General features: G+C 42.8%; 1 protein-coding gene across 13 annotated transcripts in view; it reads right to left on the bottom strand.

Annotated features, from left to right (window-relative positions):
- LOC121441739 (kinesin-like protein KIF1B) overlaps positions 1–27,616 on the bottom strand; it is a 140,314-nt gene that overhangs the window by 99,019 nt on the left and 13,679 nt on the right. For 12 of the 13 annotated variants that reach the window (XM_041643022.1, XM_041643010.1, XM_041643018.1 and 9 more), the window contains exons 2-4: positions 20,495–20,674; positions 3,088–3,164; positions 1,371–1,550 (exon numbers count right to left, since the gene is read on the bottom strand). In XM_041643022.1, coding sequence (XP_041498956.1) covers positions 1,371–1,550; positions 3,088–3,164; positions 20,495–20,600 — 363 coding nt within the window. In that variant the 5' untranslated portion in view covers positions 20,601–20,674. Of the gene's footprint in view, positions 1–1,370; positions 1,551–3,087; positions 3,165–20,494; positions 20,675–22,372; positions 22,515–27,616 lie in introns of all 13 variants that reach the window. The other variant, XM_041643011.1, reaches the window with a different exon arrangement.

Genomic DNA, 27,616 nt, shown 5'->3' with positions numbered 1-27,616 from the left:
TATGTAGTGAAACGGAGTCAAAAAGCAAATAAGCAAGCAAAAACCAAAGACCTGATGGCAACATTATTTATCATAAACAAAGCTTACAATCTAAAGAGGGTACGGGGCTGCAGCTCAGCTGGCAGAGTGCTTGCCTAGCTTGCTCAAAGCCCTGGGCTGGATCCCTGGAACCCCATGAACTGGGCATCATAGCACATTAAATTTTTTTTTTTTTTTTTTTTTTTTTTAGTTTTTCCGAGACAGGGTTTCTCTGTAGCTTTGGAGCCTGTCCTGGCACTAGCTCTTGTAGACCAGGCTAGCCTCGAACTCACAGAGATCCACCTGCCTCTGCCTCCCGAGTGCTGGGATTAAAGGCGTGCGCCACCACCGCCCGGCAGCACATTAAATTTTTAAAAATTAAAAAACTAATTAAAAAATTAAAACACACAAATTTAAAAAACAAAGGGATAGAATGTAATTTGCAGCAGAGTACTTCCTTAAACACTGGGCCCTAGGGTATTCCTTAGAACCACAAAAAAGGAAAATAAAAATACACTCTTTTTTTTTCTTTTTTTTTTTTTTTGGTTTTTCGAGACAGGGTTTCTCTGTGGTTTTGGAGCCTGTCCTGGAACTAGCTCTCGTAGACCAGGCTGGTCTCGAACTCACAGAGATCCGCCTGCCTCTGCCTCCCAAGTGCTGGGATTAAAGGCATGCGCCATACACTCTTTAGAGGTGAGCTATATAGGAAATTTTTTTTGTTTTATTATTTTGATTTTTTGAAACAGGGTTTCTCTGTGTAGCCCTAGCTGTCCTAGAACTTGTTCTGTAGATCAGGCTGGCCTCTAACTCAGAGGTTTTCCTGCCTCTGCCTCCTGAGTGCTGCAACTGAAAGTGTGTGCCACCGCCACCTGGCTATATAGGAACTTTTGAATAAAATCACAACAACATTTCCTGAGGGTGCCAGCATAAGTAGCTGATAACACTAAAAGATAGAATAATGGGGCAGTTCAGAAACAGCAATGTTTCTAGAAAATGCTAACTCTTCCATCTTAAAAATATGCCAATCAGCCAGGCAGTGGTGGCACATGCCTTTAATTCCAGCACTTGGGAGGCAGAGGCAGGTGGATCTCTGTGAATTCGAGACCAGCCTGGTCTACAAGAGCTAGTTCCAGGACAGGCTCCAAAACCACAGAGAAACCCTGTCTCGAAAAATCAAAAAAAAAAAAAATGCCAATCTTTTCCTCTCATAGGAAGTACTTCTGAGGGAACAGACAAGCGGTCTCCCTTGTGCCTTACATATCACAGTCTCTGAATACATTTTCTGGTAAATAAAAAGCAATCTGCGACTGAAAGTATTGATGGGCACAGATGCTGACATTCAATTGCTTTACCTGTGGAATGATGCCAGCTTGGCTTTCTTCTTGCTTCCCCATCATTGTGTAGGATTTCCCAGCACCAGTCTGCCCATAGGCAAAAATACAGACATTATATCCTTCAAAGGCATGTAAGAGCATTTCCTTCCCAATGTCATTGTACACACGATTCTGCGATGCAAAGCAGGGATCTTCAGGCTGTAAAGATTAAGAAGAAAAATTACAGTCATTTACTAATAGTCTTTCCTATATTAATTTGACAACTTCTACATAAAAAATGTTTGGAGTCAAAGTAGTCATTTAAACTATACATTTTTAAAGAGCCTTCTACACATTTTTTTTCATTTACACACACACACACACACACACACATATTCACATAGAAAGGCACTACAGAAGTTGGAGCTCCAAGATTTTCTTAAGTAAAAAACAAGAATAACAGACCATAGGTCAGGTTCACATACAAAACTACTTCTTTGAACTTACTGTAGACAGTGTGGCAACTTCAAAGAAAAATACAATTTTAGTGAAGAACATTTTCAATTCCTCCCTCAACCCTCTCCTTGATTAGGCTTTGCAGACAGTGTGGAACGTCTCTCCTCACAAAACAGGACAACTTACAATGCCTCAGACACAAGTGCACAGAAATGAAAGCCAGTCTTTAAAGTCACCAAGATTTGGTCCTACACTAAAGGAGTCAGGAGGAACCAAAATACTTGATTAAAGTAAATATTTTATTCCTCAGGTAGTATTCACTGCATCAAAACTGAACTTATGGCTGGATGTAATAACACAGAGTTGTAATTTCATCACTGAGGAGGAAGAGTCAGGAGGATCAGGAGTTCAAGGTCAGCTTCAGCTACACATAGTGAGGCCCAAGTCAGACTCTGTCTTATTTGGGTTTGTTTTGTTTTTTTTTTTTAAAACAGAGTTTCACTATACAGTTCTGGCTGGCCTGGAATTTTATATATCAACCAGGCTGTCCTGGAATTCACAGAAATCCATCTGCCTCTGTCTCTTGATTGTTGGGACTAAATCACCCACCACACCAGGACTTCAAAAAAACTGTCTTTAAAAATGAAAATAAATTAAGAAGCCAGGGATATGGCTCAGTGGGTAAACTGTGGGCTTCTGTGCAAACAAGAAAGCCAAAGTTTAGAGTCCCAGGACCCACATCAAAGCTGCCTATGGCAGCATGCATCTTTAACGGATCATAGGGCTCACAGACCAGACAGTTCAGTCAGTCAGTGAGCTACTGGTACAGAGAAACCCTGTCTCAATATGGTGGAAAGTGATGAAGAACACCAGATATCAACCTCCAGTCTTCATATGTACACACATGCATCCCCTGCACGCACTCACACAAGCACACGCGTGCGCGCACACACACACACACACACAAAATGAATGAACAAACAAATAATTTTTTAAAATGAACTTATAAACTAGGATTTTATTAGCCACGTGTTATAGCCTATGCCTGTAATTCTAGCTCTTGAAAGGGTAAATCAGGAATACTGGCCCAAGTTTCAAGCTAGCCTAGAGTATACAGTAAGTTCAATGCCAATGTGAGCAATGAGATTCTATCTCAAAACAACAAAAAACTAGTAACACATCTTCCTCAAACACACACACAGAACTCATCCTTGGCCACACTCAGAAAATCTGAATTGGATCTTCAAACAACCTAGGATGAAAGTAAGACAAGAAAGGCAGAGGGAGGCAGGGGACTCACCGAGGTATGAGACCAGTAAGAGTAGTCGAAGCTGAAGGACTTTGGTGCTTCCTTTGGGTTCTTTGGGTTAATAATACCTAGAGAATAAAAATATTAAATTGTATTAAGTCCTTCAATTGTAAGTTCATTAGCTCAATATATTATACTATATGCTCAAACCATCCCAAACAGCATATTTATACTATTGAGTCTTAAGAGGACAATCAAAAAATAAAAATATCATTTAAGAGACAATTTATACTTATACTAGAACACACAAACACACTCAGATCAGACCACACACTCAATTGGATGTTACCAGTACTCAGAATATAACAGGTTCTCAGTAAATCTAGGACTGAGTGTCCTTTCAAAGGTAAGTTAGCAGATAAAACTTGGAAATGGGCTGTTTCTATCTCAAAGCACCTCATAAGGTTTGAAATACTTCAACACATTAGAAATAAAAATTAGAAAGATATTATTATATTAATCCAACCTAATATGAAACAAACTCTTTTGGAAATGCTTGCTATCTACTTCGAAAAAGTATTTGGAGCCGGGAGATGATGGAGCACATCTTTAATCCCAGCACTTGGGAGGCAGAGGCAAGCAGATCTCTGTGAGTTCGAGGCCAGCCTAGTCTACAGAGCTACAGAGAAACCTTGCCTTGAAAAACTAAAAAACTAAAAATAAAAAAAATAAAAAATCATTTGGTAATGAGGTATTCATTGCAGTTTGTGTTTTCTGAAATTCACAGTAGACAATATGCAATCTACTACATGTATATATGTGCATGGATGTTTTTGCAGAACCACAGTGTACTAATAAATCACAAGTCTCATCACACGTACTGAAAATGCTTTCTCATGTGACTAATACCACCATACCACACTGCAGCAACTGACTGAATGCTGAAGTTTAATCCTTCTTTTTTATATATACAAAGCTTTATCTCATATTTCACATGAGACAGACTGTCCCAAACATGTAGTCATGAAATCTCTAAGACTGGATAGCTCAAGCAAATCATTTCGCTGAGGCAAGGCTACATCCCAAACCGTCCGGGACAACAGGACTGAAAAGTAAACCTGTCCTCAGCAGCTGGTGTGCAGCACACAAACAGCAACCGTTGCTACGATGCTAAGTTCTCCCTCCGGCCGGATTCCTCTGGGTACAGCCACATACTTATGTGGCAACCTCAAACGCTGACAGAGAATTAATAAGTCTCACATTACACATAATCATGTGTCAAGAGAACATGGTTCTAGAAAGAACATCTCTACAAATACACGGTGATTTAATCCAAGTCTGACAAGAGAACAACCAGCCAGAATTCGCCACGTCGTTCCTCCAACCCGTTAAGTCTTTTGCATTTAGAAATCTTTTTTATCTTCCCAATCACCCAGTGAGGTAAATGCTTTCTCATCCCCATTTTATAAAGAAGTCATCAAAGAAAAGCTCAATATTCCTCAGGTCACAGAGCAGATTCAGAATTTGAATCTGCAGAGCTGCCACAATTAGCCAAGACATCATCACGTAAATGCTTACTCTCTACACACAATGATCACCAAAGTGAAACAGAAGAAGGCATTTTATATATTTGCATGTAGCTATATGCATGTAGCTACCCCCTAAAATTAAGCCACAGGCATTGTTTAAAACTCTCTTTTATTCCTTGCTTTTTTTAGTTTTTCAAGACAGGGTTTCACTGTTTTGCTCTGCTGTTCTGGAACTCACTTTGTAGACCAGGCTGGCCTCAAACTCACAGAGCTCCACCTGCCTCTGCCTCCCAATCCTAATGCTAGGATTAAAGGCATGCACTATCACCAACTGGCAAAGTTTCCTGGTTTTAACAGTACAAATTAGACAACAAACTCTACCAAGAACACAAATTTTAGAGTCCTGTTGTATGAGACAGAGCTAAAAACTAGTAAGAACCACAAGGTGCTGGGCATGTCCCTGAGGTCAGTCTTCACCACTCTGAAGCATGGTTAAATAAGCTCATCTAGAAAACTGACTGTTCCCAACACTTCATCCACATGTCAGTCTGTCAAGAACATGAGAAATACAAATTCTCAGACCCTGTCCCTTGATTTATCATTTCCCTACGGAGAAAAACAAAGAAAATCTACATCAGAGTGTAGTAAGTTTACATGAAATCCTTTTCTTCTTTTTCAGCAAGTTTTTCTCTCAGATCTTTGAAGCCTCTGATAGTTATACAACCAATCTGGGTTTCTTGTTTGTTCGTTTTCTGGGATTGAAGCCAGAGATTTGCACAAACTAAGCAAGTAGGCTACCATATGCTACATTCCCAGCCCCCTCCTGTTTGTTTGTTTTTTAAAGAATCACTTATATCAACATAAATAGGCCAGGCAGTAGCCTTTAATTCCAGCACTCGGGAAGAAGGCAGAGACAGAAGGAGCTCTATGAGTTAGAGGTCAGCCTGGGCTACAGAACAAGTTCCAGTAGAGTCAGGGCAGTTACACAGAAAAACCCTGTCTCAAAAAAACCAAAACCAAACAAACAAAATCAACAAACAAAACAAAACAATGAACAAAAATATACAATTTTTCAAAAGCTCTTTATAAGGCTTGGGTTCTAGCTCAGTGCCTTCCTAGCACATAAACCAAGCTCAATCCCAAGCAACACACAGACAGTATATAATTGTATAATAGTTTTCATAAATAATATTAAATCTACCCATATTTGATTTTTCTTTGAGACAGGGCTTCTCTGTAGCTTTAGAGCTTATCCTGGATTTAGCTCTTGAAATCTACCCATATTTGAAATATTTAGTTATCAAATGAAAAAACATTATTACTTATATTGTTCAGGAGGAAAGCATTATCAGGAACCTCAGAAGGATGGTAATTTCTGCTACCTTTAGAAAACATCGTATTTTATGTGTAGGGTATTTTGTTTGCATGTATGTCTATTCATTTCATGCAAGGCCAGAAAAGGGCATCAGATTTTCTGGAACTGGAGTTATAGATGGTTGGTAGCCATCAAATGGGTGCTGGAAATCAGACAGTCCTCTGGAAGAGCAGCCAGTGCTCTTAACAACTGGGTCATCTCTCCATCCCCTAATTTCTACTTAAGTTCTGTATCTGTGATTGCAGAATTATTTGTTGTTTTCTTTTCTTTGGGTGGGTGGGGGGGGGTTCTTCTATGGGAGTTTACCCGCACTGTGTCTATGCATCACTTACATGCCTGGCCTGAAGAGTGCAGAAGATGAATGTTGGGTCCATTGCAGTTGGGGTTACAGACGGTGTAAACCACCCCGTGGACACTATTAACCCAGATCCTATGAAGTGCTCGTAACCAGAGCCACCTCACCAGCCATATTCTTTTTTTATATTGTTTTTCAATTTTTTTTGTGTGTGTATGAGTACAGAAAAGGTGTCTTATAATATATAAAGATATCGTTAGGAATCCCCCCTCCTGAGACAGGATTTCTCTGTGTGCCAGCCCTAGTTGTCCTGGAACTAACTCTGTAGACTACACTGGCCTCAAACTCAGAGATCTGCCTGCCTCTGCCTCCCAAATTCTGGGATTAAAGGCCTGTGCCATCACTGTCCAGCTCGTTAGGAATCATTTTACTGATTTTTTTCTATCATAGGGCTATTTGTGCTATCCAGCCTATGATTCCTGATGATATTTTTAATTAGGAAATATTTTATATATCTAAGATAACATATATATAAATAAAATATTAAAAAAATAAAATATATCTGGCCTGGGCTGTGACCAAGGGCCAAGTCTTGATCCAGGGCCCTAGAACAACGCAGAAGCCTGTGTTGATGTCTGTGGCTTCTGTCGTCACTAGGGTCCATGCAGAGGCCTGTGATGGGGTCATGTCGGTGTCCAAGGGTCATGCTGCCATGGTGGCCTTGCCAATCTGGGTGACCTGCATGGCCACCTGGAACCATGGTGACAACCCTGCCTGGGCTGCTGCCGAGGACCATGTCTGGGTCTGTGTTGGTGTTCCTTGCTCATGCTGCTACCAAGATCCATGTGGATGCCCGGCGTTTGGGACACACCTGTAATCATGCTGGTGTCCAAGGACTGTGCCGCTGCCAGTGTCAGGCCAATTTGAGTAGCTAGGGCTGTCAACTGGGGTCATGGTATTGTCTGGACAGGGGCTGCAACCAGGGCCTTGTCTGGGTGTGAGACCTGCTACATCCATGGTCATAGATCAGTGCCTAGCCCAATCGACCCACAGCCAAATACTACATGGAGAAAGAGAGCCCAAACTGGAGATCTCCGTTGGGTCCCTCCCCTAGGACATTGGGGAACACCATGGAAGAGGGGCAGAATGTAGGAACCAGAGTGGTTGAGATTACCAGAGGAACGCGGTCCACAGACATCAAGTAAGTGGGTTCGTAAGGGCTCACAGACTGAAGTGGCAATCACAGAGCCTGTATGAGTGTGCACTAGAGCCTCTGAATACATAATATGTTTGTTAGCTTGGTGTTTCTGAGGTGGTCCCCTAACAGTGGGAGTGGGAGTCTCTGCTCTTTCAGATGCTCGTGTGACCCTTTTCCTCTTACTGAACTGCCTCACCCAGGCCTGATATGAGGGTTTGTGTCTAGTCTTACTGTATCCTGTTAAGCCATGCTCATAGATATTCCTTGTGAAGCCTGCTTTTTTCTGAAGGGAATCTGAGGAGGATCTGGAGGAGAGGGGAGATGGGGTGTGAGGAATGGGAGAGGGGAATGTGCAGTCAGGAAGTACCAAAGACGAGAGAGAAAAAATAACACCATGTACACATGCATATAAATACACACAGAGATACACACACACTTGATGGAATGGTAGGGGAAGGACCTCATAGGTCAGGCTGACTGAAAAGCTGTGCTCCTTCTACTCCCCTCCTGAAAGATACTATTTCAGTCCTCCTTTATCAAACTGAAAAGCAGGTGCAGCGCCGAAGTCCTGAATGTTTCCTTTTCCCAAACCAAAGGGAAGCTAGAACTCCAGGAAATCTTCACACCATTTGCCTTTGGGTTCAAACTCTTAATTCCTCATGCCACAGTCAACACTGGTTACCTTAAAAGGGACAGAGAAGGGCAAGATGGTGTCTGCTACCTATAGTAGAGACGACTATCTTTAAAACAACGACTGTGAAATGTTTCAAAGGCCTTAGTTTAATAATGAACCAGAACAAATGTGTTCTCTTTCTTACAGTCACTTCAAGTTAAGATTAACTTCAGAGGGGCAGGGAGATAGCACAGCAGTTAGCGTTCACCACTCTCGCAGAGGACTCAGGTGCAGCACCCTCATTCAGCACCCCCACGGCAGTGCACAGCCACCTATACTCCAGTTCTAAGGGTTCTGACAACTACTGAATTCTTTAGTATAAATAAACTCACACAGGTGCACACAAATACACACAATCAATAGTTTTTAAAAAGCTAAACCTTAGAGAACTGGCAAGACGGCTCAGAGGGAAAAGTGCTGGCCAATCAGGCCTGACGACCTGGTTTTGGTCCCTGGGATCCACATGGTGGAAGGAGAGAACTGACTCACAAGTTATTCCCTGACCTCCACAAATACACGACAGCTTGTGCACAGCCACACAATAGACTAAATAATGTTAAAAACAACCTCCAAAGCTGTTAAACACTCAATTTTACTCCTTCCCTCCTCTTCTCCTTGCCTGCTTTCCAATTTAGTTACCACAGCACAAAGACGCAGAAATGTTTTCATTACTGAACCCCAGAAAACAAGGCACTTAAAACAAGATTTGTATTTAAAACCCTTTTTATTCTCTAGAATAAATTTGTTTATCTAATATCTCAAAGTCACTAATGTAGTAATTACACTGTTGTCGACAAACTACTAAGACTCTGCTGCAACTATAATTAACACATCAGTGTGGGAGCACTGTAACTTTATATTCGCTCTTCTCAAAAGCATGCTTGGGCTCTTCCGAAGAAGCATGCTTGGGTTGGTTAAAACTCCTAGTGATGGACTAGGTGCAGTGGTTTATGTCTGTAATTCTAGCACTCAGGATGTTGAAGCAGAAGGATCATGAGTTTGAGGACATCTAAGGCTGCACAGTAAGACCCTGCCGCAAAAAAACAAAATAAAAAAGTCCAGTGATACCAGAGTAGCCTTCTTCTGCCAAAAAATATCCTATGTCAAAAATTAAGGAAAAAAAGGCACAAAAATAAAAATATGTACACCACTTATATTACAAAACCATGAAATCAAAACCTAAAGCCATACCCTAGTAGAGTCTTCTGGAAATATAGTAAAATGGCAGAAAGCATAAAGTACATTTGAACAAAATACATATAATCACAAAGTGTTTTAATTGTTTAAAATAACTACATACTCTAACATGATAAAAACTAGTGTAGGTATATTATACATGCTCACCATATAATCGATCCCAAAGAACAAAAAAATATATAGTAAGAAAAGAAGCTGGGGGTGGTGGCACATATCTTTAATCCCAGCATTTCAAAGACACAGGCAAGCAGATCTCTATGAGTTCGAGGTCAGCTGGGTCTACATGGTGAGTTCCAGAACAGCCAGGGCTATATAAAGAGACCCTGTCTTGGAAAAGAAAGAAGAAAAGAAGGGAGGGAGGGAGGGAAAGAGGGAGAAAGGAAAGAAAGCGAGAAAGAGGAAAAATGAAAGGAAAACTACAACTCTTCCATGTCAGTAGAGTTCTAACACATAGATACAGACATACGGTGCAATACAGCTGGAGAGACAATCAGTACAGTTCTAACACAGAGATACAGACATACGGTGCGATACAGCTGGAGACAGCGCCAGGGTTAAGAGCAGTGACTGTTTTTCCCCGAGGTCCTGAGTTCAGCTGCTAGTACCCACAAGGCAGCTTACAACCACCTGTAATTCCAGTTCCCGGGGATGTGACCTCTCCTAACCTCCACAGGTACGAGGAACACAGGTGGTACAGAGACGTCCATGCAGGCAAATATTTATACACATAGAATAATAAAATAGAGGGAGCTGGAGAGATGGCTCAGTGGTTAAGAGCATTGCCTGCTCTTCCAAAGGTCCCGAGTTCAATTCCCAGCAACCACATGGTGGCTCACAACCATCTGTAATGAGGTCTAGTTCAGACATACAGACATAATATTGTATACATAATAAATAAATATTTAAAAAAAAAGAATAATAAAATAGAATTTAGAACATGCTTGTTTTATAGTGTTTTCTAAAATTCTCAAGGCTGAATATGGTAGCATATGCCTGTAATGCAATCACTCAGAAGATCAAGGCAGGAAAAATAGCAAGGTGAGGCCTGCCTGAGCTACACAGTGAGGCCCCACATTCCCACACCAGAAATGAAGAGCTTCTCAACGAACAATTCTGATCTTCCTAAGCAAATTTTGAACAATTTTACAAGGAGATGAGGTTGGGGCCAGAGAGGTAGCTCGGGGGTAAAAGTACTAGCCACATAAACCTGACTTTAACTCCCAGAGTCAGCAGCTGCACAGACGGCTCTGCAGCTAAGAGCTTGCTGCTCAGTTAAGAGGCCTAGAGTTCAGATCCCAGCACCCTATCAGGCACCTCACTGACACAAAACAGAAGCAGAATCACGAGAGATGCCTCAGCAAACTGGAAGGCAGGAGACCCGCCTCTACAAAACTGTGCTTTCACCTCTACACATGCACCAAGACACGCGAAAATGCCTACTTGCTCAGGCACATACGTACTCACTCAAGAGATATTGAAAACAAACAGGTGAAGCTTCATCTGTTGGCACAGACCTGTAATTCAGCACTAACGAGGCAAATCTGGGAGGACAACCATGAGTTTAAAACTAACCTCATTTACAAAGCAAGTTCCAGGCCATTGAGGGCCACACAGTAAGGCAATCTCAATGAAAAAAAGAGGGGCGACTCTCTGGAAAGCCCCAATCTTATTTGATCTGAGTAGCCCAAAGATTTGAAGTTGTGCCCTTCTATTTTATGATTTCACTTAATAAAGAAAAACACTGGGCAGTGGTGGCACACACCTTTAATCCCAACACTCAGAGGCAGGTGAATCTCAGTGAGTTCAAGGCCAATTTTCAGAACAGCAAGGGCTATACAGAGAAATCCTGCCTCAAACACGTCCCCCCAAAAAGCCAAACTTAATCTAAAGTTATATCCAGATTGGACAAAAGTGTTATTGAATGAAATAGTACAACAGTAACTATGTTGAGCTATACAGCACAGGTGACTCTTACAAAGACTGGGGGACAGGCCAGACAGCCAAGGTCTAATTACAAGATAAAGGAGAGCCCAGGTAAGCAAGACAAAGTCTCCTAGCCTCAATGACTTCAAAGCAATGAGAAAGATCAGGAGGGAAGGAGGGGGAACTGTGGTTGGTATGTAAAATGAAACAAAATAAACAAAAAAGAAAACTTTTAAATAAAAAAAGTTAAGGAAACCAATTAGATTATTCTGAGGACTGAATGAATAAACTTTGTAAGTGCCTAAATAAGACAACTTAGGTGTTTATTGTTTTGAATTAGAAATCACATTTTCTCCACAATTAAAAATATATAAAAAATGCCGGGCGATGGTGGTGCACGCCTTTAATCCCAGCACTCGGGAGGCAGAGGCAGGCGGATCTCTGTGAGTTCGAGACCAGCCTGGTCTACAGAGCTAGTTCCAGGACAGGCTCCAAAGCCACAGAGAAACCCTGTCTCGAAAAACCAAAAAAAAAAACAAAAAAAAAAAAATATATATATATATATATATATATATATATATATATATTAAAGGTTTTTGGTTTTCCCTGTACATATTTTGCCTCAAGTTTTTCACAGTGAAAGGGGTTCTCTGGTTTCTGGCCAGAACATGTCTGGCGAAACAATATAAGCAGTTAACTCATGTCCTCAATGTGTTCTCTGTCCTTCCAAAACAAAGGCTTCTAAGAAATTTTCAGCCTTTCCCCTCTCCTCTCTCCCTTATAAAGACGCCCCGTGCCAGGGCTTTCTAACAGGCGCCGTACTACTTCAATTACTTACACTATATCCAAAAAAGACTTAAAAACTAAAGCTTTGTGCCCTCTGCTTGCTGAATGACAAAACCCAATTTCCTATTTATGCCCACATCCCCACAACACTAACAACACACTGTGAAGAGCATTTAGTCTACTACGCTGCACAATCCTCGACAGCAAACACTGAAGTTGTGGATGCCTACCTTGCCTGACAGGAAGCAGATCAGCTCTCCAGCTCGCTAGCTAGCTCCCTCTCTGTCTCACACCTCACCAGGCTACCAAAAGCAATCACAATGTCCATGCTACGGACATGGATTTTTAAAACTGAACTCTAAAACGGAAAGCAGAAAGCAAAGACCAGATTTCCTAGCAGATCTTATTGTTGGGAGGGCACAGTGGCACACGTCTTTTTTGTTTGTTTGTTTGTTTGTTTTTTCGAGACAGGGTTTCTCTGTGGCTTTGGAGCCTGTCCTGGAACTAGCTCTGTAGACCAGGCTGGTCTCAAACTCACAGAGATCCGCCTGCCTCTGCCTCCTGAGTGCTGGGATTGAAGGTGTGCACTATGGCCGACTGCACTTGGCTCTTCACAGTTGCTCCAGCCAATGGAAGTCAGAAGACAGTATGGGGTTCCCCTGGATCCAGAGTTCTGAGTTACCCAGTGTGAACCTGGTCCTCTGCAAGAACAGCAAGTGCTCTGAACTGCTGAGCCGTCTCCCCCGCCCCCAGCTGTCTCCTGCTGAGTTGTTTTTTGTTGTTTTTTTTGTTTTGTTTTGTTTTTTGTTTGTTTTTTTTTTTTTTTTATTTTCGAGACAGGGTTTCTCCGTAGCTTTTGGTTCCTGTCCTGGAACTAGCTCTTATAGACCAGGCTGGCCTCGAACTCACAGAGATCCGCCTGCCTCTGATGCTGAGTTGTTTTGCTATGGAAATAATTCAAGTAGCTGAAGAAGCCTATACATAATAAAATCGGTTCTTGGCCAATGAGAGGCCTTGGCACTTGCCACCAAATCTGATGGCCCACATTTGGTCCCCAGAATCCCCACGGAAGGAGAGACTCTGATCTCCACACGTGCTCCATGGCACAAACACTGTTCCCACATACACACACACTAAACACACAAACTAAGTAAATGAATAAACAAATAAATAAATGTAATTTAATATTTTTAATGCAGTTCTTGGGCTAGCAAGATAGCTCAGCAGGTATGGGCACTTCCTGCACAAGCCTGATGAGTTGAGCTGGATCTCCAGAACCCGTGGATGGCAGGAGGAACAAAACTAGCACCCCATGGTTGTTCTCCACATAGGCGCTACCGCAAAGCACACACATACCACCACCCCCCCCACACACACACACAGGATAGAATAAGTTTGAATAAATGGATGAATGAAAAACAGTTCTAAGTACACAACAGAAAAAGCCCTATCCAACTTATGCACTATTATTTCTGACTTTAAACTTATATTGTTGACCAGCAAGATGTCTCAACCAGTAAAGATGCTTGCTGCTGAGCCGGACAAATTCAATCCCCGGAATCCACAAAGTAGGAGGAGAAATGACTCTCACAGGCTGTCCTCTGACCTCCATACATGTGCCATGGCATGCACACACATACACACAATAAAATACAAAACAAAATAAAATGAATGCAAAAACATAAAATAAAACAAAACATTAAACTTGGGCTGAAAAGCTGGCTCGGCAGTTAAGAGCACTGAATACTCTTCCAGAGGACTTGTGTTCAATTCCCCGCTCACAACTGTCTGTAACTTCAGTTCTAGGGGATCTAACACCCTCACACAGACATAAATGCAGGTAAAACATCAATGCACATGACATTAAAAAATAATTAATTAAAAATTAAACTTAAACTCTGACTGAAAATAACTTTGGCACTAAGATTAACCACAAAAATTAATTTTTCAAATTTCATCCTACAAGTATACATCATTCTATCTGATCCCTGCAAAGAGCCCCAGAAGAGAAGGTTGGAAAGACATTAGCAACACCTTTGTTTCCCCTATTTACGGATTCTGGAAACTGAAGCCTGTGCCTAACACGTGGTAAGTGGTGGCTGTATCAGTGAACTACAACAAGCTTAACATCTCCATTTAATAGAGGAAGACTACGGCTCGAGTGTCTGAAGACAAAAGATAACATAAGTGAAGCACAGATCATAGGCACAAAACACCACTGTCAATCAAACTCCTGAATTCACGAGGTGTGGGTGGGGGACTGAGTTTGGCTTCATAGAGACTAAGCACCTGGTCTACCTGAGCTATCCCACTAGCTCTGGAATCACACTGCTTTGTTTTATAACAGGTTCTCATTATGAAGCTATGACTGGCCTCACACTCATTAAGTAGCCCAACCTGACCTGAAAATCCAGATCTCTTGCCTCAACCTTTCCTAAGGGTTGACATTATAGGTTGGCATTATAGGTCTACGCCATCAAGCCTGGATGAATCATGTGCCAAGGAATGGGGGAAGAGAGTCAACAGACTATTAAGTGACACCACTTTACCTGAACTACAGTGGTTTCACAACATGAGGGACGATCACTGTGCAAACTATGTTATTCTCACGGAAAATGGAGCAAACAGGAGAGTTCTATTTTTATTCTTAAAGGTATTATCTACAGTCAGGCATTGGCGGTGCACGCCTTTAATCCCAGCACTCGGGAGGCAGAGGCAGGCGGATCTCTGTGAGTTTGAGGCTAGCCTGGTCTACAGAAAGAGTTCCAGAATAGCCAGGGCTACACAGAAAAACCCTATGTCAGGGGGTGGGGGGTTATCTGTCTGTCTATCATGACCAAAGAGAAAGGTAACAAATTCTATTTCCTGAACACTTCATTAAGGAAGGTGCAATGGATATGAAACACAATCTCAGAATTCCTCCAAATTCATGAGACCACTGCACAAGGTAAAAACCTGTACTCTGACACTTTGTCCAAAGGCCAGGCCTGCAATAGAGCAGTGAAGATGATCATCACAGCCAGACTAAGGAGCCCTGAGAGAGTAAACTAAGCAAGCTAATTCTGATCTGCTAAGAAATGGATGAGTAAGGCTGGCTACATGCTCAGTAAAAGTGCCATGAAGCCTGACCCAAGCTTAATCCTTGGAGCCCACAAGGTACAAAGAGGAATCACCTCCCTAAGTTGTCCTTTGACCTCCACACACACACAAATAAATAATATGTATATGGATAAATACCAAAATGTCTTCAGAATAACTATTCTAACACTACCCAGATTTTTCCTAATATAAAGAAAACAATTACAACATTGACAGTAATTCTGCTGCAAATGATTGTTAAATCAAAAGAATCCTCTTTTGTTTGTAGAAACAGCCAAGAGATACATCATCTCTTCCTTAATGCTGTGCTATAAATAGAACTCCACAGCAGGAACTTCTAAATAAACACAAGATAGACCACACACACCAAAAACCAGGTTCCAACACTAATATTCTACTAATTTGTGTTCATGAACCCAACTAACCCTTCAAAGCAAGGAAATAAATAGAAGTAGAATACAGAAGAACTACTAATTTACCAAAACCAGTATTATTTTCTATCACATACAAATATGTCTCAACATGATATGCTCAAGTAATCAAATACAGTAATACTTTTTAAACAAAATAGAAAACAAAAAGAAGTGTACCCGTGGTCAGGATGTCACTCAGCATACACAAGGCCCGCTGTCTGGCCCCCAGTACCCTGTAGACTAGAAGACTGATGACTGCCTCTAATTTCAACATTCAAAAGTGGAACAGGAGCATCAGAAAGAAGCTGAAACTGAAGACCATCCTCTACTATACAGTGAGTTAAAGGCCAGTCTGGGTTACAAGAGATAGTGTCTTAAAAAAAAATAAGAAAAGAAGTCGGTGGTGGTGCAGCACTTGGGAGGCAGAGGTAGGCGGATCTCTGTGAGTTCGAGACCAGCCTGGTCTACAAGAGCTAGTTCCAGGACAGGAACCAAAAGCTATGGAGAAACCCTGTCTCGAAAAATCCAAAAAAAAGGAAAATAAAAAAAAGAAAAAATAAGAAAAGAGAGAAATAAGAAAAGGTTGCTCCTGACACCTTGTCTATAAATGAGAGCACAATCTAATGCCCGTCTCTATGAGAAAGCAACAGATACAGCAGGACAGAGCCAGCAAGGTGGCTCGGTGAGCAAGTGCTCTGCCATGCAAACTTGCTCCCTCAGTTCAAGATCCAGAACTCATGGAAAAGTCAAAGAAGTAAAGAATCTCCAAGGTTGTCCTCTGACCTCCATACCCACATGGTCACACATATTTGCTACACACACACACACACACACACACACCCCAAACAGATAAATAGACAAATAAGTATATAAACAAACAAACTGGAAGAAGGGGCTGAAGGCCAGAGTGGGAAAGGTCCACACAAAGTCAGTACCCAAATACACAAGCCTGTGCTGAGGAAAGGTGGCCTTGAAGACCACAGTCCTTCCCAACCTTGACATTACTGAGAAAAGAGAGGGCCAAAGACAGTGCAGGATAGGGCCTGGAGAGGACCTGGACATTGTCTTACTTCTGAGAAACACTTAATCAAGTAGACATGTGGCTTTAGAAGTAAAGATTCCTCTCTTTGGAAAAGGAGCAAAAATATGGCAGAGAGATTTCAGAAGGAGCAGGCTATGAGGCAAGGCTGTGCCTTGGAAGACATGCCCTAACTTCTGCTGTGGACGGCATAATGCACCCAACTTCTCTTTTTGCATGACTGATTTAGATTAATTCATGATAGAAACATCGTACAAACTTAAGAGCACTCCCTTCTACCAGTGTGTAGTGGCTCACAATTACAATCCCAGCACCCAGAAGACTGAGGCTCACTAACCATGGGTATGAGAAAAGTCGAGACTACAGAGTGACACCTGTCTCAAAAGAGCAAAACAGTAAAATAAAAGCATTCTTTTCTACATCAGTCTTTCCCAAACTTCCATAATGGTCAAGCCCTCCCGACAGCCATGTTCTCAGGAAGCAGACGTGGGACGTCCTCCATGCCAGTCGTGATTTGCATCACTTGGTTCAGAATGCGTGCGCGTGGCTAGGAAAGCCTTAAAGTGCACCGCTAGGAATCAAAACAAAAAAACATGTCTATCCCACTGAACCTAAGATACCCGGCAAGAAAGACTGATAAACAAATGGATTTACCCAAGGGCAAGGCACAGAATTCTATGAAACACAAAGCAAAATCTTACGGTTCAGTCTCACGCCTGTGAGAAAAGCAGCTCTACCCAGCTCCTCTTTGTCTGAGGGAATTAGTGTATGCTCACTGTTTCCAAACTTCCACACATAACTCAAGCATGAATTTCAAAAGTTAAATCATTACTTTTGACCCATTTTCCTTTTTAGTAAGTAATTAGACAAAAGAAATGCATCTCGGGGGCTAGAGAGATGGCTCAGCGGTTAGGAGCATTGCCTGCTCTTCCAGAGGTCCTGAGTTCAATTCCCGGCAACCACATGGTGGCTCACCATCTGTAATGGGGTCTGGTGCCCTCGTCTGGCCTGCAGGCATACACACAGACAGAATATTGTATACATAATAAATAAATAAATATTTAAAAAAAGAAAGAAATGCGTCTCAAGTGGAAGAAATGTGAGGGAGGAAAGGATATTACTGAGCAAAGCCGACTGTGTTCAGGACTCCAGCGTATGTAAGGCAGTAATATTTGCTGTGCCAGAAACCACAGGGCACTTAAATGAAAAGGCTGCCAATAACCTTTCTGATTTTGCATAGTCCCCAAAGTATTCGTTATGCTTTTCTGCTTTTTGATAAAAATTATTACAGAAGGGCAGGCACTCCACTGTACTCCATCTGAAATGAGCTACAATCCTGCTATTACCCAGGCAGGCCAGTTTGCCAGTATCAACGGCCTTTTAGTATGTAACACATATGGCTATCCTGTATCCATTTTTTCAATAATTCATGTACAGGCTGAATGGTGTGGTACACACACTTAATCTCGACATTCTCAAGAGGCAGAGGCAGGTGGATCTCTGTGAATTCGAGGCCAGCCTAGTCTACAATGAAGTTTCCAGAACAGCCATGTCTGTTATACAGAAAAACCCTGTCTGGGGAGGAAGGAAAAAAAAAAAGCATGTACCCTCTCAATCTAAGACTAATCTTAGTAAGAACACCTGTTCTGCCGGGTGGTAGTGGGCGTGCCCTTAATCTCAAGGGAGGCAGAGGCAGGATAATCTGTGAGTTCAAGGTCAACCTGGTCTACAAGAGCTAGTTCCAGGACAGGCTCTAAAACTACTTGGAAATCACGTCTTGAAAAACAAAAACAAACAAACAAAAAACTACTTGTTCTTACAGAGGACTCAGGATCAGGTCCCAGCACTCATGTGATAGCTCACAACCATCTGTAACTCTAGTTTCAGGAGATCAAAAACCCTCTTCTGGTCTCCTCAAGCATCAGGTATGTACATACATGGTGCACATGCAGGCAAAACACTCAGTCATACACATAAAATATAACTTTTTAAACGAATAGTCTTAATCTGTTTATTTCAAGTGCACCCTACAGCTGTCTCATTATTGACTTAGTCAATAATCCCAGGAAAATGGCTGTTTTTACCTCCCTAGCAATGTGATTTCACACTCAGCCTTTTTGTTTGACTGTTTGTTTGTTACAAGACAGGGTTTCTCTGCATAGCCATGGCTGTCCTAGAATTTACTCTGTAGACCACGCTGGTCTCAAATTCAGATATCCACCTGCCTCTGCCTCCTGAGTGAGGGGATTAAAGGCTGTGCCACCACCACTCAATCATACTCAGCTTTCCTAAATGAGGACTCTAGACCCAAACTCAGGTCCGGGGCCTGCATAGGAAGCACTTTACTCACTGAGCTAACATCCGAGCTCGAATTTTTATTTTTAAGACAGGGTCTTACTCCATAACCAAAGCTATCCTCAAACTCACCATCCTTCTTCCTTAATCTCCTGAGTACTGAGATTAGAGATATACGCCACTACACCTGGCTGCCTTTGCTCTTCTAAAAAACTTTAGTTTATGACAAGTATCACTTTGACCACTTTTATTTAGTATCATAATTTTTTTTTTTTGAGATTTGAGATTATAGCTCAGTTGGTTGAGTTCCTTTCTCATAGGCAGAAAGTCCTGGGTTCAACTCTCAGCATGGTATAAAGTCAGGTATGGAGGCACAGGGCCTGTAGGTATTCATGAGGTAGAGGCAGGAGGATCAGAAATCCAAGTTTGAGATCAACGTCTCATATATAAGACCCAATCTTTTAAAAAAACTTTTTTTTTTTAAGGAAAAGAATTTAAAAGGGGGCTCATGGCACATGATTTGATTGCTCTGTGTGGGAACCAACACTTAAGAAGTTTTCAGAAGCAAGAACTTTTTGTACTTGGCCAGATGATCAACACTGGCTGTTTTGTCTTGTTTTTTTTAAAAAGGAGAAAGTGAGCTGAGCAGCAGTCTCTGTCTCTCTGCCTCCCTCCCTCTAATTCCTGATTGTGGACGCACTGCAGCCAGCAGCCTCCAGCCCCCTGCAGCTATGTCCTTCTGGCAGGTATTTTGTTGCAGCAATGAAGAAAATAATTAATGTGGATGGATCACTAGCAACACACAGCTATTTTAGTATGTCACATTATTCCTATTGTAAAAGAATTCCACTGTGAGGGTGTAGCAGTAATCAGTCTGAAAAAAATCAATTAACTCTGCTCTATTTACAAAGTAGACACTAAAAGATGGTGTCTACTTCTATCTAAAATTATATTTTGCCTATAGACCCAAATAAAATAATTTAGTAATATGTGTGCAATGGAAACAGCTTAAGTCACTTTTCTCTAAGCAGTTTAATAGAGAACCAAGATAGGAGGAAACGACTGTTGGAGTATGTGTTGACCACACTGCATTTCTCAAGATACGGTCACTAAATAATCGGCAACCTTGGAACTCACTCTGTAGCTCAGTCTGGCCTCAAACTTCTTCCTGCCTCAATGCTGCAAGATTTATAGGTGTGTGCCACCATGCCTGGCAGTTTACTGTACATTACAATCATAACCAACATACAAACCAAACATTGTAGTCAAAAAACATCTTAGCAAGCTCAAATTGTATTTAATAAAAGAAATAAAAATAATCTTGGGGCTTTAAAGTTATATTTTACTTCAAAATCTAGTAAAAAATCACTGCTTACACCTTTACTGTCATGTACCATCGACACTAGTGAAATTACTTAAGCTATTCAGACTAGTGAAATTACTTAAGCTATTCAGGCTTTCTCAAAGACAAAGAGTAGAACTAACATCCCGTACGGCAGCAAAATGGCCATAAGTGGAAGCCATCCAACGGGTCATTCTGAACAGCAAAGGTCAAAGTATTAGGACTTATTCTGAGCACCCTGAGAGGGAGGAAGGAAGGGAAGGGAAGCACGGGTGGAAAACAGCTTGTACTCACTGGTCGAGTTGCCCTGCATCTGAATGATGCACTTGGACTCCTTGCTGGTCTCTCGAGAATTGAAGGGCCTCACTCGAACAGCTACCTTCACTGAGGCTCCCGACATTCTGGTGGCCTTATAATATATATGCAGTCCAGAGATAAAAATCAAATCTTCTTTTGAAGTTCTGTTCAAGACTCCTTTAAAAGAGAAACAGTGTACACTGTGATTAGAATTAAGGGACGTAAAGACTGACTCGTGAGCGCGGTCAGTTCTATTTCTAAAGTCTGTCCTTTCCAGGCTACAGATCTTACATTCCCAACAGTAACTTACCAAACAGGAAAGAGGAAAGTTCCTTTTCTTATCTTACTATTTTTCTCAAACCCTAAAATGTCTCGAACTCAGAGATCCACCTGCCTCTGCCTCCCAAATGCTGGGATCAAAGGTCTGTGCCACCACTGCCCCAGTAAAAATACCATTTATTACTTTAAGGGAAGTTGACGGATTTTTCTCTACTTGACAATCTGAAACACTTGGTTCTGTGACACTTAAAACAAAAAAGAGAGAATGTCCTAGTGTGCTCCTTTACCTATGACAGACTCTCTTTGACCCTCAAAGGCCCTGCACGACAATCAGGAGACTTGCCAGTGACTTGTGAGCTGAATCAAACCACTACACTCCACTACTGCAAAGACCAGAGGAAAAACACAAACATGTCAGAGGAAGTTTCTCTCTACACAGACTAAAACCAGTGAAAGCCCATAGGGAAGAAAATGAATAAAGAGTAAGCCGTAAGTAATTTCCAAAAGAAACAACCAATAAGGTATTTTTATTCATTACAAAAACATCTTCAAGAAGAAACAATCAAAAAGCTAAAAAGACAAAGTATTTATGAGTTTTATCATAGAACCCTACAGAACTTTAAAATCTGACCAATATTTTCTTAAAAAAAAAAAACAGTTCCCATATCAGAATTGAATCACATCTTTTTACTTTTTTGAAAATATTATCAATTTTGAACCACTGAGAAATTACATGCCAAGGTATATAAGCTAAATGTTTTTTAAAAATATTTGAGATTGCCGGGCGATGGTGGCGCACGCCTTTAATCCCAGCACTCGGGAGGCAGAGGCAGGCGGATCTCTGTGAGTTCGAGACCAGCCTGGTCTACAAGAGCTAGTTCCAGGACAGGCTCCAAAACCACAGAGAAACCCTGTCTCGAAAAACCAAAAATAAATAAATAAATAAATAAATAAATATTTGAGATTATATCATTTTTACTCCTCTTTTCTCCCTCCAATTTCTCCCACACTCCCACCCCCCTGTCAAATTCAGAGCTTTTGTCTGTTATTTCAAGTGTGTGTGTGTGTGTGCGCGCGTGCGCGTGGGCAGATTCTTAAATATATAAATGCACCTGCTCTGTATAACGTTACCTCTATGAGTAAGTTTTCAGGGCTGAACATTTGGGATTGGATAATCAATTGGGATGCTCTTCCCTTATGAATATTTTTCTCCTGCTCTCAGCATTGCTTAGTTACCTACAGCTCCATGTTAACATGTCTCTTGGTGAGCCCAGTATGGTGGTGCACACCTTTAATCCCAGCACTCGGGAGGCAGGTGGATCTCTGTGAATCCAAGGCTAGCCTGGTCTACAGAGTGAGTTCCAGGACAGCCGAAGCTACCCAGAGAAACCCCATCTCAAAAAACCCAAAAACAAAACAAAACATGCCCTTGGTGTCAGTCCTCTTATGCTTATGTTTAGAAAGCTATGTTGTTGAGACTTCATGGATGTAGCATCTTTTGACTTTTCTAGGAGACAAAATCTCATAGCAAACTCCCTGCTCTTCTAGCTCTGACAATCTTTCTGCCCCCATTCCACAATGATTCCTGAACCTTACATTCAAGAGTTGTGTTGTAAAATATCATTGGGACAGGGTTCCACAAAACTCTGCCTTTGCTCAGTTGTGGCTTTCTGTAATGGTCTCCACCTGCTGCAGAGGATGTGATGGGTCCTTGCGGAGGGGCGAGAACTGCAGCAGTCTGTGGGGAGAAGGATGAATATTCAGAATGTAACTAAGGAATACACTGGGATAGTAAAGTGGCAGTTGTAGGTTCTCTTGCAAGATCTATGACTTCTATCACTAGCCCGGAGTAGAGTGGACCAGGTTTCCAGTATCAGGCGCAATTTCCTTCTTGTTTTGTTTTGTTTCATTGAGGTGTGGGGGAGGTCCTCTCTGTGTAGCCCTAGCTATCCTGGAACTCACTATGTACACCTGGCTGGCCTTGAATTCACAGAGAACTGCCTGCCTCTGCCTTCTGAATGAACAGGCCTCAAACCCAGTGAGTCCCAATGATGTCCCTGTCTCCATCTTCCCAAACACATGACACTCATGTTTTTTTGTGTTATTTTTTTTTTAACATGGTTTTGGAAATTGGATTCAGGTCCTCAGCACTTACTTCACTGGCTAAGCTATCTATCTCTCCAGACCTCTTCTATGACAGAATTTCCCTGCTGAGATCTGGCTAGGCTGAAACTCACTGTGTAGACAAGGCTGGCTTCAAACTCACACAGATCTGCATGTCTCTGCCTCCAGAGTGATAAGATTAAAAGAATGTGCCACCAGACCTGGCTCCATTTTTTCAAGACAAGGTTTCTCTGTGTAACAGACCTGGCTGCCCTGGAATTCAATCTGTGGACCAGGCTGACCTAAACTCAGAGATCCACCTGCCTCTGCCTCCAGAGTGCTGGGATTAAAGGAGTGCACCACCGCCTTCAGGCTTATTTTCTTAATAATATCATCACTGTTTGAAATTTTTCCTCTTGGGAAATGTTTTCTCTCTTTCTTTCTCTCACACCAGTCCAAACTGCCCAGAAATCTCTTGTCATATTGTATTTAGTACGTAGAACAGTATCTGGTGTAAGGGCCTGGGCAGTGTCCATTAAAGGATGGGAAAATAACCTGTTTCTTTGCTAGGTTCGATAATTTTTGGTTACTGCAATGTTTTTGATGTTAATCTTTTAATACACACATGTTGCAATGTTTCTTTCCAGTCTGTTTATTTTATTTTACATAAACTGAAGAGTTCTTAATATAGCAAATACTTCTGTGGCCACATTTATCAAATGAAAGCTTAGAGTTATGAACTTTCCCAATTAATGTTGCATATGCTATAGTCACCAGTTCAATACTATCCCCCCCTGACACCCTCACATCCACAAAAGAAAAGCAGCATTGAGGAAAAAGTTACATATAAAAACATAGTTCAATATGGGTGCGGTAGCATATGCCTGTAATTACAGCTACACAGGTAGGCCAGGAGGTTTGCTAGTTCAACACCAGTCTAGACTTGGTCCATTAAGACTTCGTCTCCTAATAAAACTTTTAAAAGGGCTGGGGATGTAACTCAGTGATCACCAAATGGATGGATGATGGATAGACAGACAGACAGACATACGGGGGAGGGAAAAAGAAAGGAGAAGGGAAGGGAGAACAGATGAGAAAGACAAACCACATCAACATTTCAGCCCCACAGAACTTTGACAAGTAACTATCATTTTAACTATTATGATGCCCAAAACTCAGTCATCTCCCCAACTAGCAGTCTATCAATTCCCACCTTTTTTCCCTTTTGGAAGCAAGGCCTCCCTCACATGTAGCCAAGGCTGGACTGGAATTCTCCATCTTCCTCCACCTCAGTCTCCCTACCTCTCATTCTCATCACCTGCACTCTGATCCAGGCCTAGGCCTCTCACAACAAATGAACTGTTCTCTGAGCTTTGTTTTTGTCCAATAGTCCTTTAGCAGGGCTGTACAAAACAGATCTGAGAAGCAATAAACCTAAGACAGCCACTGGCCAGTATTCAACAGTCTTAAGGGAGGCATCAAGTACTAAATTTTTGTTTTTAACTTTTTATTACATTTGATTTATTTTGTGTGCCAGAGGACAATTTGTGGGAAATGGTCCCCTCCATCCACCATTTGGAGCCTGAGAATGGAACTCTGACACAGTATCTACACACCTGCTCCCGCGTGTCCCCTGACACAGTATCTACACACCTGCTCCCGCGTGTCCCCTGACACAGTATCTACACACCTGCTCCCGTGTCCCCTGACACAGTATCCACACAACTGCTCCCGCGTGTCCTGACACAGTATCTACACACCTGCTCCCGCGTGTCCTGACACAGTATCTACACACCTGCTCCCGCGTGTCCCCTGACACAGTATCCACACAACTGCTCCCGCGTGTCCCCTGACACAGTATCCACACAACTGCTCCCGCGTGTCCCGACACAGTATCCACACACCTGCTCCCGTGTCCTGACACAGTATCTACACACCTGCTCCCGCGTGTCCCCTGACACAGTATCTACACACCTGCTCCCGCGTGTCCCGACACAGTATCTACACACCTGCTCCCGCGTGTCCCGACACAGTATCCACACAACTGCTCCCGTGTCCCGACACAGTATCTACACACCTGCTCCCGTGTCCCCTGACACAGTATCCACACAACTGCTCCCGCGTGTCCCCTGACACAGTATCTACACACCTGCTCCCGCGTGTCCCCTGACACAGTATCTACACACCTGCTCCCGCGTGTCCCCTGACACAGTATCTACACACCTGCTCCCGCGTGTCCCGACACAGTATCTACACACCTGCTCCCGCGTGTCCCGACACAGTATCCACACAACTGCTCCCGTGTCCCGACACAGTATCTACACACCTGCTCCCGTGTCCCCTGACACAGTATCCACACACCTGCTCCCGTGTCCCCTGACACAGTATCTACACACCTGCTCCCGTGTCCCGACACAGTATCCACACAACTGCTCCCGTGTCCTGACACAGTATCCACACACCTGCTCCCGCGTGTCCCCTGACACAGTATCCACACAACTGCTCCCGTGTCCTGACACAGTATCTACACACCTGCTCCCGCGTGTCCCGACACAGTATCCACACAACTGCTCCCGTGTCCTGACACAGTATCCACACACCTGCTCCCGTGTGTCCCCTGACACAGTATCCACACAACTGCTCCCGTGTCCCGACACAGTATCCACACACCTGCTCCCGTGTCCTGACACAGTATCCACACACCTGCTCCCGTGTCCTGACACAGTATCCACACAACTGCTCCCGCGTGTCCCCTGACACAGTATCCACACAACTGCTCCCATGTCCTGACACAGTATCTACACACCTGCTCCCGCGTGTCCCGACACAGTATCCACACAACTGCTCCCGCGTGTCCTGACACAGTATCCACACACCTGCTCCCGTGTCCCCTGACACAGTATCCACACACCTGCTCCCGTGTCCTGACACAGTATCTACACACCTGCTCCCGCGTGTCCTGACACAGTATCTACACACCTGCTCCCGCGTGTCCTGACACAGTATCTACACACCTGCTCCCGCGTGTCCCCTGACACAGTATCTACACACCTGCTCCCGCGTGTCCCGACACAGTATCCACACAACTGCTCCCGCGTGTCCTGACACAGTATCTACACACCTGCTCCCGCGTGTCCTGACACAGTATCCACACACCTGCTCCCGCGTGTCCCCTGACACAGTATGTACACACCTGCTCCCGCGTGTCCCCTGACACAGTATCTACACACCTGCTCCCGCGTGTCCTGACACAGTATCCACACACCTGCTCCCGTGTCCTGACACAGTATCTACACACCTGCTCCCGCGTGTCCCGACACAGTATCCACACAACTTGAATCTCCCTCACGGGGGCTGGGCTGGCAACCAGCGAGCCCCACAACCCACCTTCTCCTTCCCCTGCAGCACTAGAACTAGAGGCTTACGAGGCCATGTCAGCTTGTGCAGTTCTCAGGATCAAAACTCACGCACTCAAGCTTATGCACAACGAGTCCAACCCCCAACTCAGCTTTCTACACTATGACTTTCTACGCCACTCTTCCTTCCCAAGAGGCTACGACCAAAGCCAAAGGACACATCCCTGTTCTAGCCCGACTCCTTCAGTCACCCACACTCCCGTTCTTTTACAATTCCTCACTAGACCTCCCTTACAACAGACCCACACATTCCAGAAAGCAGCAGTATTTCCTAAGCACTTACAGTGAGAACACTACCGTCACTTTACATGACTGCACGCTCTCAGGCTGATCTGCAATAGCTCCTCAAAGGGAACATCCCAGCCCCTTCAGAAATCACTTTGAACTTGGGCTGGGGGAGAGGCTCATACCATCTCAGCAAAGAAATTCAACATGATCTTAAGACATTTTAGTTAGGCCCAAAGCAAACATCTGTCAAAAATGACTAGGACATGTCAAAGAACATAGATATCAATTTTTAAAAATTCCCACTTTAAAGAGAGAGTAATGAAGGAAAAGGAAAAACAAAACAAAACCCAGTCAGGCACTGGCAGCATGTTTCTGTAATCCCAGCAGTTGGGAAACTGAAGGCAAGAGGATCAAAGAGTTCAAAGTGATTCTCAGCTACGTAGGAGGATAAAGACCTGTCACACACACACACACACACACGCACGCACATCGAATGTACAGTCTTAAATTCAAACAGCATATCTTGTATAAAATATTCCAAGATAACCAAATAGTAGATAAGGGTAAATTATTATTATTATTATTATTATTATTATTATTATTATTATTTACTATCATTATTGGTTTTTCAAGGCAAAGTGTCTGGATGTAGCCTTGGCTGTCCTGGAGCTTGCTCTGTAGACCAGACTGACCTCAAACTCAGAGAGATTCACCTGCCTCTGGCTCCGGAGTGCTGTGACTAAAGGTGTGCGCCACTACCACCCAGTTTAATTTTTTTTTAAAGGATATATTTTCATGACTTTAAATTGTGTGTTCTCAACAACAACAACAACAAATCAAGCTAATAAACACAGAAGAAATTAGAATGCTTCTCTTTTCCAACTTAGGCAACATAAAGGCTTTCTGCCACAGACAACAGTGGTTGCTAAAACACATTACATAAAAGAGTGGTAATTCGTCCTGTCATTACTAGAAGCAGGACATGTTTCCTGGTGTCCTATAAAAGGAAATACACCGCACACCTACCTACCACCTACTGACCTACTACCTACTGCCTAGAAAGTATTCTGACCCCCACCCCCTAAGAAGAAAA

The sequence above is a fragment of the Microtus oregoni genome, unplaced genomic scaffold (genome assembly GCF_018167655.1).
Source record: "Microtus oregoni isolate MIOR12 unplaced genomic scaffold, Mior012 000081F_ref0000091, whole genome shotgun sequence".
NCBI lineage: Eukaryota > Metazoa > Chordata > Mammalia > Rodentia > Cricetidae > Microtus > Microtus oregoni.
Note: the sequence above shows the minus strand (reverse complement) of the source record. Positions and strands in the feature narration are given on the sequence as shown.